Consider the following 21,635-nt stretch of genomic DNA (forward strand, 5'->3'; position numbering starts at 1 on the left):
TTGCCGGATTTGGTGAGAAATGTGATGAAGATGACAATGTTGGATTTAATAGAGAGCTGAATGTTGCTGATGATATTGTCAGATTTAATGAGGACAATAAAGTTCTTGTGATCTTATAGATATTGACAAAAGTAAATCTGTGAAAGATAACGGGATGCAGCGTTGGTGGAATCATATCATAGTATTAGATAATTCCAATGAATAGAACGCAGAATTGGTGGAATTGTATTTTAGTGTTAATATTGATGTGTATGTGTAAAATTTCCTAAGAGTGAAAATGTAGTTGAAATATCTTACAGGAAATCAGGTCTCACCAGGAAGTAGTATTATGTCTCCTTTCAGCTTTATAAGAACTTTTTGTTCACAGATAATCATTACCTCAAGAGTGAAAAAAGTTAGAAACAATGACAGAGAGTATCATAGTTTAGCAGTGTGGTCAGTAAACAAAGACAATGTTTGAAACATTTTCTAAACACAGGGACTTGTGTGAATGCTTTCTTAAATACGTGTCAATTCCATAATCACATTTAACTTTAGGAATGTGAGCCTGATAACTCCCAAATCTGAAAAACAATGACCTGTGTGAATGTAGCCATCCCTTTTGCCCCTGGAATTATGGAAGAGTTCATCTTTGATACAAGACAAAGCAGTTATAGGAGCCATTGTGTGCCACAAGTAAACAAACATGGTCAGCTTTTTAGACAAATAATATCACCAACAAACAATGTGAAAAACTGTAAATTAGTTTAAAGAAGACTAGATGATGCAGATGTATCAATTAGGTAAATTTATATAATAATAATAATGAGGACTTTGTATAGCGCCTAACCTTTAGAATCTCTAAGCGCTTTACAACTTTAGACAACACCTATAAGATAAGAAACATAATAATATTATTACAAAAACAAACACCACGAAATTAGAAAAACATTAAAAAATAAAAAACATGCTGAGAATATTTCAGGTAGGAAACATTATTAGGTCTTTAAGTTTGTTCTTGCAGTCGAAATAAGTGAGTTTTGAGAGCCCTCTTGAACTATACAGTTCAAGGTGCTGAAGTTATCACACTCAATAAGCTGCATATACATTCCTGATTCAGACCTCAATGAACACTGACTGTTCATCTGCATTCTGATGACTTGGATGCGTTGATCCAGTTCCAGTTCAAGCAATCCACTTCTTGAACTCATTTTTCCGCTGACCTAATTTCATGAGTAGCTGCTGTACATTGGGTACGTTTGGAGGCTGGGTCAAGTTCTGATTCTGTCGTTGATGAAAATCGATAGACGGAAAACCAAATTCCTAATCACACTGTTCATCACGATTGAAATTTTGATGCCAAGTTTCTAGATGTATAATTGACTACTTTTGTCTTCTTATATGATAAAATGTAGGACCAGTCAGTTGAGGACAGGACCATTAGTATTTTCAGGTTATTGGTCCTGTGTGGTTCAAGGATTTTTTGGCAAGTTTCACTGGCTAGAAGGCCCTCCACTCTGAATGCTTATAAAAAAAGTGGTGTGTTTTCAGGTACTGGGCCCCTGAGTCAGAGCATTGTCCCTTTGAGTGCCTTAGTACCTCAACAGGGCTTCATGAGGAGGAATACAAAAAGTTGGCTCCATCAATGGCTACTACTCCATTATACCTGTCACATTCATGTATCATGGCAAAAAGGATATCAGTCATGATAAAGATCTCTCAGACCAACTAGCCATTTGAATAGACCAAAAGTTATCACACTCTTTCTGAACAGGAATCTGTCCTGCCTCAATTTAGAGAAATTTGAACCGTTAGCCTGGATCTTGCTGAAGTTGTTATATATAAATTATTTCCAGATAGATGTTTTCAAATGACTAACTGACCTTGATTTCTTTTTAAGTATGTTAACATGAAATACAGATTCTAGTCACATTTTAGTAATTATGTTAACCTCCAAAATCATTGTTACCCTAATGATGTGCATTTTACACATTGTAGAGTTTTTAAAATTAATGTTTTAAGTTGGTTTCAATGAACTGATTGTGGTATAGTTCTGAAATGTATAGAAAAAGATAAAATTCTTTGTTCTACACTGATTGCACAGAAGTTGGTCATTGTCATTTACAATACTCTCATTTCTTTTTTAGTAGTCAAGCTTTACTGTTCTAAGACAAATTAACTCTGTTTGAATTTGCATGAGCATAACTATGCAAAAACTTTACATGGTTTCCCACAGAATTCTGAGCTTAAAATTATTTGGTACAAACGCGAGGGGATATTATATAAATGTGGAAGATTTTAAAGTAACCACAACATATAGCTGAAGTAGGAATCATATTCCCCGCACTCCAGTCAAATTCTCACCAAGACCTTGTGAGCCATGATAAACAATTAAACACACTGGATAATTATTACATTCTTTACGTCCTGTTCATATTATTTTATGAGATAGTTCTGAGAAGATGGGTAGGAATAATATCTTATTTAAGGTTACTTGGAACTCATTTGACTTGACAGAAAAAAATGGTGCCACCTGTAAGATTACAGTTTTAGAAGTTTTGCTTATGATGAAAATTAGGTCTGTACATAAAAATGTACCTGCACCAAAATGGATTGCTAATACTTAAATCCCCTTTTTCCAGATAACCCAACTCTGCCCAATGGTCAGCAGATTGAAAAGTTCCAGGAAAGAGTTCAGAAGGAATTTCAGCAGTATCTTCAAGAATCACATCCTAACAGTCCTGACAGACTAGTCAAACTTTTGCTACGGTTGCCTCCCTTGCATACTCTTCAATCCAATGTCATGGAGGAACTTTTCTTTGCAGGATTGATAGGCAATGTACAGATAGACAGCATTATCCCTTATATTCTGAGGATGGAGACTGCAGAATATAATTCACAAATGGCCAGTCAGGGACTGGTTCAGACAACTTCTGGATCTTCAGCATCAACAAATTTCAGCACAGTGTTTGACTCTTTGAGTGGACAACAGTATCTCATCAGTCCACAGATGATAGTGACACAATCTGGTCTATCCAGTGATTCATCAGTTACAAGCAGTACATCGTCATAAAGTTATAAAACTGTGTGAAGCACACATATATACATGCTCACAAATACAAGATACATCTACTACCATGTAATTCAGCTACAGATGAGGCTTTGAGATCACAAGACTGCTTACTTGGGCTTTGGGCTTTGTGTTTGGCTAATGAAAAATCAGGTTTAGAAGTCAAGTTCTTTGTAAATGGTTTATCATAAAATGACATGCTTCAAATCAGGCCCCTTAGTTTTGTGATCTTTAAGCCAGGGTCTACACACTATTCTTATTTAACCATCTTGACCTATATCGTATGTTTATAGTGTTTCTCATTCTACAGATCTGTATTTTTATGTAATTTTTTACAAGTAGGTATCAAGCTCTTTCAGTGCTAAGAGCCACTGTATTGGACTCAACATTACATTTACTCATAGAGCAGTTTGCTGTGCAAATGTGAGATTTAAGTAAATGTCACAGATCATAATTTTATATTTACAAGAGCCACTGACCAGTTTAATTAGCCTTGTAAAAAGACATGCCTCCACAATACCTTGGATCATTCATTATTGCTATTGTTTGTCACAGTACATAGGTTTAAGGTGTCACTGGCTCTTGCCAACTCGCATGGGTATTGATTTCTTACTCGACCACATCATGAGCAAATGTGTCACATTGATATTTTCTATGCAACAGTGACTTTGTTCAGAAGCTAAGTATCAGACATTTTTTTATGTATAATGTGCACCAAGCTGTAAACAGTCTTCACCCAGACATGACATGCCATAATATAGGTCTGCCACTTATGACTTCATTTGAATGGTGCAGAACTAAACCTGCCATGATATGATGTCCTAGTGGATTTGGGTCTACACATCATCTGTGCTCCACTAATGACTTAAGTTGAACAATGCAGACCCTGACCTTATATGACATAATATTAAAGTAGATTTGGGTCTGTCTACCATCTGTGCTCCCCTTGAGACTTCATATGAGCAGTGCAGACCATGACCAACAATAACACGATATCCCAGCAGATCTGGGTCCACCATCTTTGCTCCATTTACATCTTAAAGTAAATGATATGGGTGTTCTTTGCACTTGTGACTTAGAGTATACACCCAGCAGATCTGGGTTTACTGTGTGTTAGACTGATCACTTAATGTGAACAGTGGATCACTAGATCAGTGGGGGCATTATGTAATGACAGATCTGTGTCTACCCTCTGCATTTCCACTTATGATTTTCAGTGAACAGTGTAAACATTAATCTGCTGGGACATTATCTGATAGCAGATTTGGATCTGCCAACTACGTTCAACTTGTGGTTTAAATTGAACAGTGTAGCCCCATTAGATCTAAATCTATCCTGCTTTTCATGTATGATTTAAAGTGATAATTGTCAACCCTAAAATGATGGGGCATTACATGATGGGCTGATGTGGAGCCACACTTTTCATAGTTGGGTTTACATTATATATGGTATTTTTGGCTTGCTTGTAAGCTCTTAGAGCAGGAAATAGTTACAGCTTTTTTTTTTTGGCTTCATATTTATGATCCAATTTTCAAAACGTCTTTTGAAATATTAAGTGTTGCTAAAGAGAAATCGACAATATTTTAGGTTTTAAGTTTTGCAGTGTACTTCCATATGTCACCATAATGGGTTGGTTTTGCTTTTGTTGCCCCAAGTTAATAGCTGCCTTATTAAAACAATTTTGTGCAACTAACATGGAGAACTACTAGTACCTTGCAAATCCAACTAATATGTGTTAATAGAACTACTTGTGCCTTGCAAGGCTAAAATTTAGGTGGCATTTATATAGAGTGATCTCAACATGATTCAGAATTGGTGCCAAATCCTGTGAACACTTCAGTTACTACTTTCACTCTTGCCAAGTAGTATGTAGTCTATAGACAGGCCTCACAAACCATATACAAGTATTCTGGTAATTTCTACTTTAAAGCAATTTGAAGGAGTGTACTCTTAGAAGTGAAGTATACTCCATCTATACTTTTCAACTCTTATTTCTTTGATGACAAAGTTTTGACTTGTTAGTATCATCACTTTGCTGTCCTCACTGAAGTGCACTTGGTACATAACTCCACATGTCCCTGATGGATCTCCTAACATTTTTAAAAATGGTACATACCTCCACATGTCCCTGATGTATCCCCTAACATTTTTATAACTGGTACATACCTACACATGACCCTGATGTATCCTCTAACATTTGTATAACTTGTACATGCCTCCACATGTCCCTGATGTATCCCTTAACATTTTTATAATTTGTACATACCTCCGCATGTCCCTGATGTATCCCCTAACATTTTTATAACTGTTTGAATACATGTTGATTTGGTTTCTCATTAAGGAGTCTTGTATAATAATGCTGTATAATTTCCACCTTGGTCAGATACATACAGGTAAGTTTTCTATAATAATCTAGGCTTAACATTTACTTCATAGTTACGTACATGGCACTTTACTGATTTATGTCTATAGGCAGTATTAAAGGTGACACTTCAATGCAATTTTATATGCAGGTATTGTGTGGGTTATAGAAACTCGGTTATGTTGCTGTATAGTTCCACCATTGTCGGATATGCACGTGTAAATTCCTATACTGTTTAGTCTTTGTGTCCATTTAGTTATTATCAGTAACACCAGTTTAGGCAGTCAGTTGGCCTTTCTTACAGTTAGCTGTATTAGAACTGATATTTTAGTGTCCACTTTATAATTATGTATAGCAGCACTCTAATATTTTATTGTCTGCCAACCTACACTCTTGCACAAACCCTTAGTTCATACATATCAGACTGGCACATCACAAAGCTGGATGCATGCTAGCTTGCTGCCAATCTACCAATGCATGTTAGACTGGCACATCATAAAGCTGGATGCATGCTAGCTTGCTGCCAATCTACCAATGCATTTGCACATTAGTTTACACACTGATGTCGTGGCAGGGAATCATTTGCACTCCATACTTCATGCTGTTCACGAAGTGATTCAAGCTGTCATGCTCCTACTTCTCCCTCATTGCTGCATTATGATAACCTTTCTTGGCAGAACTAGTTGGTCGTTTACCACATAGGCTAGACACCCAGTTACCTTTTGGCACTGAGAGATGAAGATGAAAACAAAACACCTCAGTTAATGATTTTCACTTCAGATGTATAGACTGGCTATTCAGATATCATGCACATCAGTTGTATGGACCAGTTTTGTGGATGAAATATGCCCTAACCCATCTCAACATAATAACAGCACACACAAAAAAATTTCATGCAAGAAACAATGGCACTGTTCCATCACAAAAAGACTCTGCTATATGTTTCAGATCACAAATGGTCAGTATCACAGATCTTGCCATTAAAAGCAAAAAACAGAAGGTCTTTGTGTAGTTTGTATACTCCACACCACAAGGCACTTTCATGGATCAGCTACAGACCCCTCCATGCAGCCAGTGTCTAGTTTAGTGCCCTTGGATTGTTTCACTGCTTTCTCATACCTTTGGCACTCAAATGGAACACTCGCTTTGTGATCAAATCCCAATCAGGACCTTCTGAAAGCATAGTGGGCTGCCCCTTTAGACATTCTTCTAGTTTCATTTCAGACAGCACAGTCATCTTCAGCATTGTCCCTTTTACCTAGAGACAATGAAATATGTTAGATCTCACTGACAAAAGAAAAATCTCCCTTCTGAGCATCATTCAATAAAATCTTTCGTTGTTGCCATCAGAGTTTCATCTTCATTCTCTATCAGCAGTTTGGTCCATAGTTCCAACACCTATTGACATGCTAATCAACAAAGACCATCTGGCATTGAACTGTTATTTCTGATGGGTCAAGTGGTTGACTTGGAGTACATCACAGATGGGAATTGTAAAGCCCTTGTCACCAAGTACCACAGATGCCATCTTGCATAGTGCAATAGAGACGGTTTTGAAGACTATATATCCTATAAGTAGCAGTTGCAACTTTGCTTCTTAGAACAAAAATGCATCTGAAGTCCCATCTTAGGAAATGGGAGAACCTAACTTGGCTTATGTTTGGTGGTCCTGAGCATGTACATCCTTCAAGTTGAAGAGTTATATGTAAGTGGGCTGAGTTGCACATCTCTTTCCACTAGACCAGTGGACAGTGGCTTAATCAGGATTGTCTATTATGTAAGAAATGAAAGCCATATGGAAGTATTACAGTGGTGGCAGGAGAATCTGTTTAGAAAAGTCTTTCTTATTCTGTCCGACAACTTCATTAATTATCTCGGAAAGCAAGGAGGAACAGAGTTTCCAGAGTTTCGCATTCTTTACAAATTTCTTTAATGACAAAGGCATGGACAAGTTTGTCATATTCCATGCTGACTACAGGTAATAGTGGACTCACTGTCCCAGAAGAATCCATACAAGTTGATTGGTTGCTTCATCATGGATTTTTACTTACAATGCTGCCTGCTAAAATCAAACATTGGTGAAAATTAGGATGCAAGACTCCTAACCTTTATCTCATCAACCCAAGATGCGAAGAATTTACAGTCAAAACTTTTTCTGTAGATTGGAACAGCTTGGACACATAAACTCACTTCCCATAAACCTGCTTCCTAATGTGATACAGAAAGCAAAAGAATATGAATGTCACCTGGGAAAAATTGTGGATCAACAATCTCATCAAACTAGCATTGGAAAATCACCAGGAAATAGAGATATTTCCTCATTTGCACAAGCAAGCATGATAGCATGCATTACATCCCAATCCAGAGTTGTTGAACATGCATGTATGGATCATATTAAAGCCCCATTGCTGCCGTTACATGCAAAAGTTGTATGTGCCAAATCATCTGAATACTGAATCTTCGGTAATATTGGTCCTAAACATTGTTGGGGTTCATCACATTATGAGCCATGTAATTTCTACCTCAAACTGAGAAAACCATCCAAGTTGAAAGCTTGAATACAAGATTAGATGACATCACCATTGGAAACAAAAGAAGCCAATCCCACACTATGTCAGACACCATAGATAATCCTTATGTGATATGCTATTTTCATTTGGCATGTGATATGAGGCAGTACTCAGCTAGCTTTGCAAGTATTTTTTCTTCAAAGACATAACTGATGTACATTGTTTTTTAACAAGTCCATGTCGGATGCTTTACAATTAATATGGAAATCCACAACAGCTGGGTTTGTCTTAAGCCCACATTCTCCCAGCACCCCATCTGATCACCAATATTCACCCAAGTCTTATTTTTATCTAATGCATGTTTTTTCTTCTCAGATATACTTAAAAAAGCAGGCCTGCCTCTCATCAATTCCTCTCAGATCAATTTGTCCACTACATGCAGATTAGTCACTTAAGGAATTTGTTGAATGTATCACACTACTGCTTATGAAGCACACCTAAAAGAGAATGGAATTATGAGTTACTTCAGGTAGCACCCATTAATTCTAAACTGATTATTTGTATGTCATTTAAACCTATTATCTTGATTATTTCAAAGAACGGTTAATGCCAGATAGTTTTTCTAACAAAACATTTCTTTCCTTTGAAACTTTAGTTACACTGGAAGAATGGTGAAGTTTGTATATAAAAATAATGCCAAAAAACGGCAGCATTGGGCATTTAAACAAAACCACAAGAGCAAACAGTTCTTTCATCATGTGGTTAGAGAGATTCACTCAAGCAAGATGGTGATTCACTTTGAAAGTGTATGGGGGAAATTGAATATTTCACACAGTCATGTGAACTTGAACACATTGCACTGCTGAATGTACCAATACCTCAAACAGCAGACTTCCTACTTTGGCTCTTTGACAAGAAACAGTTCCCACCAATCATAATTAAAGGCTACAAATCCAAGATATCTGACATGCTGTCAATTTCAATTGTACATGTCCAAAAGCTTTGGATTTATGCCAAAGTGGAATCCATCATGGGTGCTAAGGTGGCTGAATAAGACACTCTTTGAGCTAGTCTCAAGGTATTCACTGGTTCACTTCTCATAAAAAATCTGCTTCCTACTTGTGCTAGCGATATCAGTCAGAATCGGCTAAGTACATGCCCTATCAGCTGACTCAAACTCTTTGCAGTTCTGACGAGATGGATCAGTATCACTTGTGACAGCCACTAATTTAATTACCAAGAACAGACTTCCATTTCCTGGATAATCAGACTCTGTAGTCACATGACTGTCTACTCTGGACACTTCATCTCAAGGTTGTCTATAAAACCTAGTACAAGCCCTGAAGTGGTACTTCAAAAAATAGCCAAGCTGATGTGCTACAGGAAATCCAGCTTCTTTTTACCCATGAAAGAGAGAAGGACAACATATCAGCACATGTGCTTTTGACCTGCATATCAAGAAACAACACAGATCAATAAATATGAATCTCTGTTCTCAAAGTTAGGACAGTCACCAGAAGTGTTGCATTTGAGTGAAACTTTTACCTGATTACCATGCCACGAGACAGAGACAGAGACAACTTTATCAAGCTTTTATGTCAGAGGTCTTTGATCCCAAAAGGATCAGCCCACCCTGTTCGGGCATATAGCTGTGGCACAAAAGGTTATCTTCCTGCGTTGTTCATTAGCTTCATAAGAATGCAATTTCAGCTGAATTTGCGGTAGGGAACAATTGTCCTTTTTGAAGCTACTCCCTAACTTATAGTCTGTTCTTCACTTGGGTTGACTAGAAGCTGTCTCACATACCTTAGGGGACTAGAGATGACCTCGCTTAGGTAAGGGGATGTAACTCCCTCCACCTCTTACCTGTTCTTCTAATGTATTATGATCAAGTAACGTATTTGAAAAAGAAACTAATTTTGTCATGTAAAATATGTTTCTTGAAAAATACTTGCCCAATCATAATACTTATACAGCCTCAAAATACACACATACTCTCCCAGTCTCCCTGCAGTTGTATTGATTTAGATATAACACCTTCTGATCCAGTATTCATGAGATTTGGTGCCAATCCCAGTATCAAGGGGAGATCATTCTATAACTGCTACTTAGTGGGCAGATAACTTTTGACTTTTTAGCTAAAAGTGTTAGCCTGGGCAAGCTGGATTTGTGAGTTCTCCTAAGGTATTATGACTGGAGAAGTATTATTGAATAAACATATTTTACTTTTAAAAAATTGTTTTATGACTGGTGGTAGTTTAATTAATACATTTGTCAAAGTTTCTGCAACATTTTTTTACTCACATGTATTTAAGAGTTGTAAAAAAGACCACTAAAACTAAAATGAGAAATGACCTTTCATTAAAATAGCATACATATATCTTTGGCACACATTTTGCAAGATCCTTTGTTCTTTTGTTGCTTTTTATTTCTACAGTGCTACTTTGTGGACCTTACAGATAAGTCATGTTTCTTATACTGTCATTGCCATATTTACAAGCTAAGAAAAATAGGTTTTTTTAAATATCAGGAAGTGTTTTTGTTTTACCACTTTGCTCAAGTTACAAAGGGCATCTTACAGTAACAAAACAGCAGCAAGAATTATAAACAAAATTTTATTGTCATATGAATTGACATACTTCCTACTGGAAATGATGAGAAAAAAAATGCAGATTATTGTCATAACTGACAGATGAATCAACATTTGTAAGAATAATTATGGATTGCTTATTCAGTTGTTTTTGGAAGAAAACATTGAACTAAAAATTCTGAATGCCCATGATGTACACCTGAATGCTTAGTGTTTCCATTTTTACTATTAGTTTCTTAAGTGCATGTCAGAATTGTTTTTTGCTGTCAGAGCTAAGAGGGGATGAATGCAAACTGGAACAGCTTGAAATACAGATACAGACCTAAATTTTGAAATCAGAATATTTACCGAAGAAAGTTTTTACTGTTTTACACCTTTCATCTGTAAGCCTAGTTGCTGACTATAGTGGATCTCTTTTTCAGTGCAAATGAATGCTCTTTTGTGTCACTATTTTTTAAATGATATTTTGTTAGTAGTACAGAAATGTCAGAATTGTTTCCTAAACTACAAAGCTGTAAGGGGATGAATGCAAACTGGAACAGCTTGAAAACCCATACAGATACAGACCTGGTGGTGGGGGGGGGGGTGAATGCAAACTGGAACAGCTTGAAAACCCTTACAGATATAACATTTTAAATCTGAATAGAGAATTGAAATATCTACAACTTTTGTTGACACTTTGTGAACTATTTTTAAGCTGTGCGAAAATCAATCTAAAAAACCCAAATTATTAGCATAGTTACTCACCAGCGTAACTACTTTTTCTGTGGTAAAATAGGTTTACAGTATAATCTTTGAATAGAATCACTGGGAAACATTTTAAGTTGTTTTAAGTTTCATTAACATGGACTATAATTATAATTATGTGACAGCAAGGGGCCTCAAGTAGTCTAAAGCGCTCTTTGTTACGAACAACTGCCATCTCACCTCTGTCTGCATGGGTTCGAGTCTAGGATTCGGCCAATGTGGGTATGTGAGAAAGCTTGCCAGTAGCTTCTCGTGGGTCGGTGGCTCTTCCCAGGGTTTTCCTGGGTTCTTCCTCCACCATTAATACTGGCCGCCATGCATAGCCTATCATGTGCTGAAAAATGGCGTTAAATCCCACAACAACAACAATGTGACAACAAAATTACTTTCAGAACATTTTTTTATACAAAAGATACTCTGAGTGGTAGATATATCTCCCTATCAGTTTATCTGTAGCATTCAAAAACATGTAAATACTTTAAAATGTATGTAATATGAAGTTATAAAGATGTGTTGTACCCCCACATAGTTTATCATGTCTACTTACAATTGCTTACAAATTTTGTTTTCATACTATGTATATTTGTAAATAATAGAGGATAATGCTGTTATGTTTTGGACAATCCTGTGTCATGTGACACTTTAAATTGTGGTGTTTTTTTTGTTGTTTTTTTTGTGGTGTTTTTTTTTTGTTGTTGATTAGCTTCAGATCATGTGTTTCAAAGAAAGATTGAGCCTTTATGAAAAACAGTGTGAATGTAGATGTATAATTGTATACATGTATGGACTACTGAACTTGCAGCACCGAGCAATGCTTTGGAATAATTTTCCTCATCATTAAGGTGGCGCTATACAATTTCGCATTTTGCATAGGGTTAGGATATTAAAGAAAAAGAATTTCCTCAGCTTTCCTCACTGGTTATACTGGCTATTTAAAAAAGACCTTGTATATCTTAGGTATAATGCAAAGAACCTTTAATTTCCTTTATTTTGGTGTATGATTGATGGGTGTACTATGGGTTATAGAGTATACAGCTTGGCCTTACTTCAAATGTGCACCTTTCAAAAAAGTGCTAGCTCTACTTGGTCATTTTCACTTCCTGAACTTCAGAGGTAAATTGTATAAAAAAGAGCCGATAATTTTTTTTACATTTTACATATTTGGTAATTCATTCATTGCACTTTCAGAAGCTGGTATTGTCTAGTCTGGCAAAATTCATTTTTCCTATTTTAATAGCTGCTATGTATAGTGTACTTTAGACTAATTCAGACTGATTTTTTAACACAAGGGAGCAGTCATTTTAGTTAGCAGTGTGCTTAAACCGTGTAAAATTTCCAAAAGTACAATATCCAAAAGAAATATCATCCACATTACATTAATGTAGCATAGAGGTATGCAAACATTCTCTCCACTGTGCATGTTTTAAATGCGAACTACTTCACCTTACATACGTCACTCTCTCAAAAGTACATATTATCTGGTGAGCGCCACCTAAATCAGGCATGTGCATTATGTATAACAATTCAAACATGATTTGTTTTTAATACTATAAAATAAGAATCATCCCAGTAAAGATCCCTACTTAGAAAACTGGTCTGAATACGGAGTGGTCTGAATACGGAGTGGTCTGAATAGGGAGGATAACAATTCTGTTCTACAAAATAAAATTGGGATGACCCAACATGGCTGCTGCTTTGGAAAGTGGGCATGAGAAGGGGAAGTCTTATAAAATACTGTTTCTAATTGTATAAAATGTGTCCTGACAGAATTTTCATTGAAAAGGACCATTTTTGTACTCCATTTTATGAACATCATTTTATATTTCTTCCTCACAGTAACACAATAGAATATAATTTTTAATAAAGTAGTTACAGAATACTGTGCCAGTGTATTAGATGAAATTAGGTTACAAAATCTTTGTGTCATGGACATTATAAACTTTTACAATACACTAAAATGGCATCATGTGTTGGGAGATTCAGGTTGGTCTTTTGGAACTATATTTACTCATTCATGTAAGAATCACAGGTGGATACAACAGGAAATCAAATTGTTTTGTCAGTAATTGTCTTTGTACAGAATACCAAACAGTTGTAATTACAGAAGGTATTCACAGCTGTGAAATACACTGGGTTCCCATGCTACTAAGAAATCTGGAAAAAGGAGAAGTAATTTAAAAAATTCTCAACCATGAAAAGTTTTTGAATTTAGCAGTTTTTGATGAAAGTTGTGAAAAACCCTTAATGGCAGAAACATTTACACAGTTTAGTCATAACTGAACTGATCGTGAGTTCGATTTATTGAGTTCTGGACAGAATAATTATAGTACTTTCCTTTTCAGAGAAAATAAATCATTTTCTTATCAGTTTTATGCAGGTATGACTAGATGTAACATCTTTTAAGTTTTCTATGCCAGCTACTGCACAGTGGTGGCAAATTACAATTTTTCGATAGGCAGTTGCTCTGACTCCATGCCCCAACCTAAATGTCCAAATGTGAAAATATGGAATGAGAATATTTGGAAGAAACCCAGATTACAGAATGGACTCCCATTCGTTTTAAGAAAAAATCATGGTCTTAAATGTCAAATCTCTAAGATGAACTTTGGTGCTAAATTATTATACTGTGACATGTAGCTTGAAGTTTTGGTTTCATTGAAGTTTTGGTTTCATTGAAGTTTTGGTTTCAAATTTTAAACATGTAACAGGAGAAATATGATATTGTCATCCACTGTAATATATATTGAGAAGTGATTAGTGCCCTGTGGGTATCAATGCAGGTTTCAGGACTGGTTTAGCAAATTAAAAGCCAACATATATTGATTTTGCAGAAAATTAAGTCCTTGTTTATACAATAGTTTATAGTTTTGAAGGTCATTTTGTCAAAACTTAAAGCAACCCTTTTGTAAATATCTTTAAATGATGGATTTTTGACCAAATCATCTTAAGGAGTTTAGGTTGCTTAAAAAATCTTGTTTTAGGTTTTATTGGCATGGATTAATTCAGGGTTTCAGCTATTTTCTTTACAAGATAATATTCTAATACTTTGGATTTCTTGGGGGTTTTTTCATACTGTGATAGGAAATGTTTACTTTATGTGACATGTCTAATGATTATTATCTTAATTTACAACTGATTCTGATTTCTTACGAACTGAAGGTTTGAAAGGAAACAAAACATATGTTCATTATGTTGTTTTCTTCTACCAACATAATGCAGGTCAGCAAATTAAAGTTAGAATTTTTATTCTGTAAATTGAAAAGACTTTATTTACATGCCAATTTATAATAATATACAGTAGTTAAACTTTTTTCATGTGATACATTTTCAATCAATGATCATCTTTTCTGCATTTGGATGTTTTGGGAAAGTCATGAAAAAGAAACATCTTTTGATTTAAAAAAAATACATGTTTTATAAGCTGAAATGTTCTTTAATTCCATTCAGTAATGGTAATAGGTATAGCTTGACAAAAATAATTTCATTCTGGAAAAATACTTGGAAACCATGACTATTGCAACAGGAAAGTGGCAACTTGTGAAACAATTTACCAATTTGGAGATTAAGATTTTGTGTTTTAAAGAAATCAGACTTTAGTTTGTTATTTTTTTAACTATCATTTTAAACATTTTTATATGTATTTTTAGCTGTACTGGTCATTGACCAGAAGGCTTATGGAATGGTCTGTTGTCCATGGTCCATCTGTCTATTAGTACAAGTTTGTTATGACTACTTCTCTACTTAGAGGATTCCTATGAAACACACATTCATCCTATAGTTTAGTTAGTCCTAAATGAAAATGGTGCTGCTCGCACATTCAGTATGGCCACCATGGCAGCCATTTCGAAAATCTTGTTTTTGCTACTCCTCCTAAATGGATGGTAATATCAAAATGGGATTCTTTTTCACTAAAAGTCTTATTATGATGTATTCCTAAATGAAAATGGTATCGATTTCATGTCCAATATGGCAACCACAGTGAACATCTTAAAATCTTAGCGCTACTCCAGATTGGATGGGCATATCAGCAAGGGGTTTTTGCTAAAAGAATTCTTATAATGTCTTGTTAGTCCTAAATGAAAATGGTGCCAATCTGATATCCAGTATGGCTTCCATGGCGATCAGCTTTAAAATCATGTTCTTGTTACTCCTCTTGCATCCAAAATGGACACCATGGCAGTCATCTTAAAAATCTTGTCATAACTCTTCCATAACTGAAAATAAAAATGACATGGATCTGACAAACAATTTGGCTGCCACACAGCAGCCATCTTGAAACTTCTTGCTGTTCCTGCTCCTCTGAATGGAAAATTGTATCTTGAAAATGTTGTTTTCGCTACTCCTCCTAAATGGATGGTTATATTGCACCAATTAACTTCTTATAATACCTAAAGGGAATTGGTGCAAATTTTACATACAGTATTGCCACCATTTCAGCTATCTTAGAATATTTTGTTGTCACTACTTCCACTGAAATGATGATCAATGTGATATGGGACTCTAAATGACAATGATGCCAAGCTGACATCTAGTATATGCAACACAGCAGACAATTTGAAAACATTGTTATCACTGAGGATTATCAGAGATGTATTCAACACTTGACAATTTAAAGGAAGAAATGGTATTATCTTTTTGCCCAGTTAGATCATCTGTCCCTTCAAGGGACTCGTGTTTATATTTTATTAGCATTTTTGAAATGCAAAACATTGTTCATACTAAGTAATGCCATTTTGCCATTCACCATTATTTTTAATCCTTGGTGCAAGAATGCTTCCTCTAAAGTCCCTAAAGTATATTTGAATTTAGATGGACTTTATCAGGTACACTTCAAGCCTGCTTACTGAACAATGTGCTTTTTGCCTCAGTTTTATCATCTGCGGAAATGTTTAAATGTTCTACTGATTGGACACCAAATAAGACCATATGGCTGATGATTATTGCTAGAAAACATAAGGAAGACAGATGAATTAGTCAGCATGAACCTTTTGCCTTGATTTCCCAAGCAGCATACTGGGAAAAAAATGTAGAAGTATAGGAAATTATTTTTGGGATGGTTACTGTAGCACGAGGAATAAAATTTTTGTTAGAGAAATCCTGTCGAAAGGGGCTATGATAAGCAAAAGTTGTTTGATTTTTCTTTCTTACATAAACAAAAAACTGGTACCGATAGTTGTGAGCACTGCTTTTTTTCTAAAATTACTTCACTCTTTGACCTGAAATGGGTCCCACTTTTTCTATTCCTGGAATTAAAATTGCCAAAATTGTAAATTCTTTACAAAAGGGAAAAGAATTCAAATGACAGTAAGAATCAGAGAAAATAAAATGTCTTTTAAGATGGATCTTTTTGATGTAATTTCCTTGACCTGATTCAAATAGAATATTTAATTCAAAAATTCCTTATAATTTGAGACAAAATCAAGCTATTGGTCCAACTTTGGGAATTTGTGCATATTTTAAATGTGTGATCAGTTGCCCTAATGTGTTGTAATGTTTTGTGTTGAGTTGAAAAATAGCATACCTTTAAATCTGCCATTATATAATGTACCAGCACAGTAGTCTACACATGATTTTCATACAAATAGAGTAGTCCCAGATCTGCAGGCACTGTATGTAATGGCAGATCTGGTTCTAACCTGTTTACAGTTGAATATGCATTTTATATGGTGAGTACAGTATCAAAAAGATAACACTGAAGAAAATGAGGTTAAATGGGTGAAAGTAGACTGTTTTCTGTAGATATAGGATATATTCTCATCAAACAGCTGTTATATATGCTGTCTGTGTATTTAATGTTTTACTACTTTCTTCATGTAGACCAGCCAGCCCTAATGATGTGACCATAAGTCTTACTAAAATGACATTTAACCTTTGGAATAATAGCAAAAATAAGAAAAATACAATTACAGTGGATTCCGGTTAATTAAATCACATTAGGACCTAAACAATTTGGCCCAATTAAGTGGCTGCCCTAATTAGGTGAAGTAAGTACACAAAGGTAAACATATACTGTACATTTACTGAGCAACAAAAGCACTGTAATACATGTAATGTAAATTAATTCTGGAAACAAATGGTATAGGTCAGACAAATATTTAAGCTAAAACAATTTCAGTTTAATATTCTTAACAGTTAATGATGCTTGACAAATTTATCGAGTGTCCCCTGATGTATTCCCTTAATTGACCAGCTGAATGAAATCAGCGCATGTATCTAGTGCAGATATTGGGCTACCTTCATTGCCCTCCTGCATGAGGTAGTGTCGTAATTCAGCAATCATTTTTCTGGCGTCCTGGTTAGTCACACGTCAAGGCTATGGTGTGTTATCATCATCATCCTCACTTTCCTGGTCTTCTGATGTCTTTTGGTGTATTGCTGCAAACCATTCAACAATTTGATCCTCATATTCATTGCAGCATTGAAGATTGTTATCGATGCATGCAAATTCTTCGTAGTTTATAATGTGTTGTACTTCAAAAATGATGTCATTTTCACTATCATATTCAAGCTTGAATGCTTAAAACCACAGTGAGAAAAGCAGACTCTGAATGGTCTTGATGCTTATTTCTTGCCAACTATCAGTGACAAACTGTATTGCTTGTAAAATGTTAATCCTTGCACTGATCTCCTTGGCTGTTGAAGATGATGTCAGTAGGTTTTCTTCAGTTGATTCAAGAATGTAGTTTAGCAACTTTGCACGATATAAAGTCTTCAAATTTTTTATGATTTCCATGTCCATTGGTTGTACCAAGGATGTAGTGTTGGGAGGCAAAAATTCCAGATGGATGTTTTTCAAACAATCTAAATGAGGGTGTGCTGCAAGTTGTCAAGTAACCTCAAAATATTTCTTGCATTCCATTGTAGTTCCAGGTCCCAACTCATTAGCCATTTCTTAAAAATTTCAGAAGTTATCCGTGCATTTTTGTTAGCAAGGTACACAACTGGTAACTGTCTATTCTAAGCCCCTTAAAGCATCGAGGCTTAGCACTTTTTCCAATAACCAATAGCTTTTGTTTATCAGTTCATGACATGTTTGAACATCATAACACAGTTATGCGATTGCATTGCTTTCTTTGATCCTGACAGTGTTACATGTTTGTAGGTCAGGGAACCGTTTGGTGTGGCACAATAAAACAGGCCTGTTTCATCAGCATTGTAGATGTCACCTGCACAAAATTTATGAAGCAAGTCGGGCAGTTTTGTTAATTTCCATTGTTCAGCACTTACAGCATCAGCACTTTCCTTTTTGCCATGTGCTTTCTTGAATTTCATGCCTAGATTTCCATCGAGACAACCAACCATCTGTTGCTTTGAAATCATTGTGCCCCAGCTTTTTAGCTAACACCTCTGCATTACTTTTCATCATTGGACCACTGACATGTACACCTCGTCCAGTTACAATAGAGAACCACTGATTGAGGGCCTCTTCAGCATCTGGATCCTTGCCTTCATGGTTCCATTTTTGGGTTGTTTCATGATGTCCTTCGTGTAAAACCCATTCCTCTCAGTTTATCTTGCTGCTGTATCACGCGTGCAATTGTAGATTTTGGCACTCCAGCTATCTCAGTCATTCGGCGATGACTGGTGTTAGGCAGCTGGCTTTTAATTTAGTCGAGTAAGGCAGTTTTGTTTGCTAATATCAAATCTTTCCATAGCATCTTGGAAAGGGTCTGATATTTTCCAGGTAAAAGTGCATTACTGATTGAAACAGCTATGAACACAGTAATGGCTACCATGCCACTGCAGTAATGACCATCATGCAACACACCACAAGTGTGCCATGACACAGTTCTTGTCCTGATTAAGCGGCATCTCGCCCCAAATAAGTGAAGCAAAGTTTGCTCTTTTTGGTTTTTTTTCTGTCTGTTTTTATTCTTTAAGATTTGCTAGGGCTGGCAAGTCTGATTATTATTTGTATATTTACTAGAATAACATGAAGTAAAAATTTAGAATAGTTACAATTGCTATGAGATTACTTTTGTGAAGTTTATGTAGGTTTATTGTTGAAGGGAGTTTGCACATTTCTCATGACATGCTTTTTTGGAGAGTTCTCTTGTAAATTTTAAAGTGGTGGCCAGTTCTGGAACATAGAGGCCTATAGTTACCCATGATCTGAAGTTCATAGTATATATTTCTAGTCAAAAGACTATAAAAGATATTCTATTTATTGTAGGAATCACAGCTTGAAAATTTGTTATGATTGTTAGTCACATAGTATGATTCTTAAAAAGAAGATTTTGCTTCATGTTTGTTTTGCATTTGATGTCATTTACCTGTGGTAACTGCTTTCCAAACTTTTTTGTGTTTTGCATCTTAGCTTAAAAAACAATAATAAAGTAAGATCACATTTCTCACTTGTGCAAATGAAGAAAAGAGAGTTTGTCAAAAAAGACTGCAAATACTTATTTTTAGTCTGTGTCAGTATTGTATAAGACTGCAGTAACAGCTGGTGAGGTAAAGCCAACTGTAGATTATATACAAACTTATGTGTGTGTGTGTATATATATATATATATATATATATATATATATATATATATATATATATATATATATGCCACAACTGTAGGTCATCTACAAACCTCAGTATTGAACTATGCTATTGAGTGTTGTTACAGCTGGTTAGGTACAGACAGCTGTAGATCATGTGTAAGCCTCAGTATTGTACAAAGCTATGGTTACAACTGGTGTGGTACAGACAACTGTAGATCATGTGTAAACCTCAGTATTGAACTATGCTACTGAGTGTTGTTACAGCTGGTTATGTACAGATAGCTGTAGATCATGGGCAAACCTCAGTATTGTACAAAGCTATGGTTACAGCTGGTGTGGTACAGACAACTGTAGATCATGGGCAAACCTCAGTATTGTACAAAGCTATGGTTACAACTGGTGAGGTACTGACAGCTGTAGATCATGGACAAACCTTAGTTTTGTACAATGCTGTTGAGATGTTACAGCTGGTGAGGTACAGACAACTGTAGATCAGGTGCAAACCTCAGTTTTGTACAATGCTATTGTTACAGCTGGTGTATTCTTATTTACTGCCTAAGTATAGTAAGATACAGACAACTGTATATCATATACAGTACAAACCCCAAGCCTTGCAACTGATCAATGAAGAGGAAATAAAAGTTCATTCATAAAATCAGAACAAAGGAATTCATATACAAAATTTCTCTTTTTTATCTGTTGTAATCCTTCCATGTGTCCTGTTCTCTGAACATGAACATTTTCATTAAAAATAGCTAGGAAGCTTTACTGGAATGTTGACTTTGTTTTTATTGCCTGAAAAGCCAGTACAAGAATTCAATAAAAACAGCCAATGCCACTTCTAGTGCCAGTGATGTTCGGTCTTCCATAGCACTTTGGTCAGTATCCCATTGCACATAACTCCGTGGTAGTTAGTACAGAGTTCCAGAAGCTCAGTCAAATTGTACAGTTCTGAAGGCTATTTAAAACTTAATATCATCTCATCTCAATAAACATGGCAACAGATCCAAAACTTCTGTAGTTAAGTTTACAATCAACACTAAACACAACAAAATTTGATAATCAGTGCCTTTATTCAAAGTTGAATATTGTGACAAAGATGTTTTATTAAAAATATTTTTGTAAACAATAATGTACTGATAGAATTTAAGAAAGGGGTAGGCAATTGTTGATTTGAGGCATGTAAGCTTTATAACCTCTCCTTTTCATGCTGCTCGTTTTGTAAAATATTAATCAGCAAGCATTATGAATAATAATTCATATATCTTTTCTCCAAAGTAAAGAACTATTCTTAAATATGAATTTCATTAATTTTCAATTGTTTATTTGAACAAAGATGTATCTATCATCTTAAAACAGTTTCACAATATACTTTGTAATTATACAGCCATGGATATGTTTTAGTGAAGTGCATCAAGGATGTTTGATATAATATTGTTTTATGTTAAAGTTATTTAAGTATTTAGACATCTTTTTTTCAAAACTAACTATATTATTCTGTAATTTCAATTTGAAGCCATTAATCAAAAGTCACTGACATGGTTTTTCTACTTCCTGAATAGTTCACTGATATTGCAGATTATAATGGAAGTATGTTTACTAATATTTAATAAGAATATAAATTTTAAAAGAAGTAAATTTAATGTAGTTAATACTCAGTACCTCAGTTAAATGCATTCTTTTCGCAACCTGCTTAAATATGTACATGTTTTTTGTCCTCTTGTAGGTAGCAAGAAATTTTAAAATAAAAGAAATGTACTTGTGTTCAATTACTGGTTACTCTTTTTATCATAATGAAATGGATTAATTATTTATATATCACAGTAATCTCTTCAAAAGAGTAACAAGTGTATCATGTGCTAGGATTATTTTAATTATAGTTGGC

The 21,635-nt window shown here is 35.2% G+C and overlaps 1 protein-coding gene across 1 annotated transcript in view; it reads left to right on the forward strand.

The window, feature by feature from the left end:
* The window catches only part of LOC149788513 (orphan steroid hormone receptor 2-like), a 116,540-nt gene extending 96,016 nt beyond the window's left edge, over positions 1-20,524 (forward strand). Inside the window, exon 14 of the mRNA XM_089974510.1 lies at positions 2,622-20,524. Within this exon, the coding sequence (XP_089830636.1) occupies positions 2,622-3,052 (431 nt within the window). The 3' untranslated portion in view covers positions 3,053-20,524. The remainder of the gene's footprint in view (positions 1-2,621) is intronic.
* The last annotated feature ends 1,111 nt before the right edge of the window (positions 20,525-21,635 follow it).

Source organism: Sinohyriopsis cumingii, chromosome 11 (genome assembly GCF_028554795.1).
Source record: "Sinohyriopsis cumingii isolate HCF-2022 chromosome 11, ASM2855479v2, whole genome shotgun sequence".
NCBI classification, from domain to species: Eukaryota; Metazoa; Mollusca; class Bivalvia; order Unionida; family Unionidae; genus Sinohyriopsis; species Sinohyriopsis cumingii.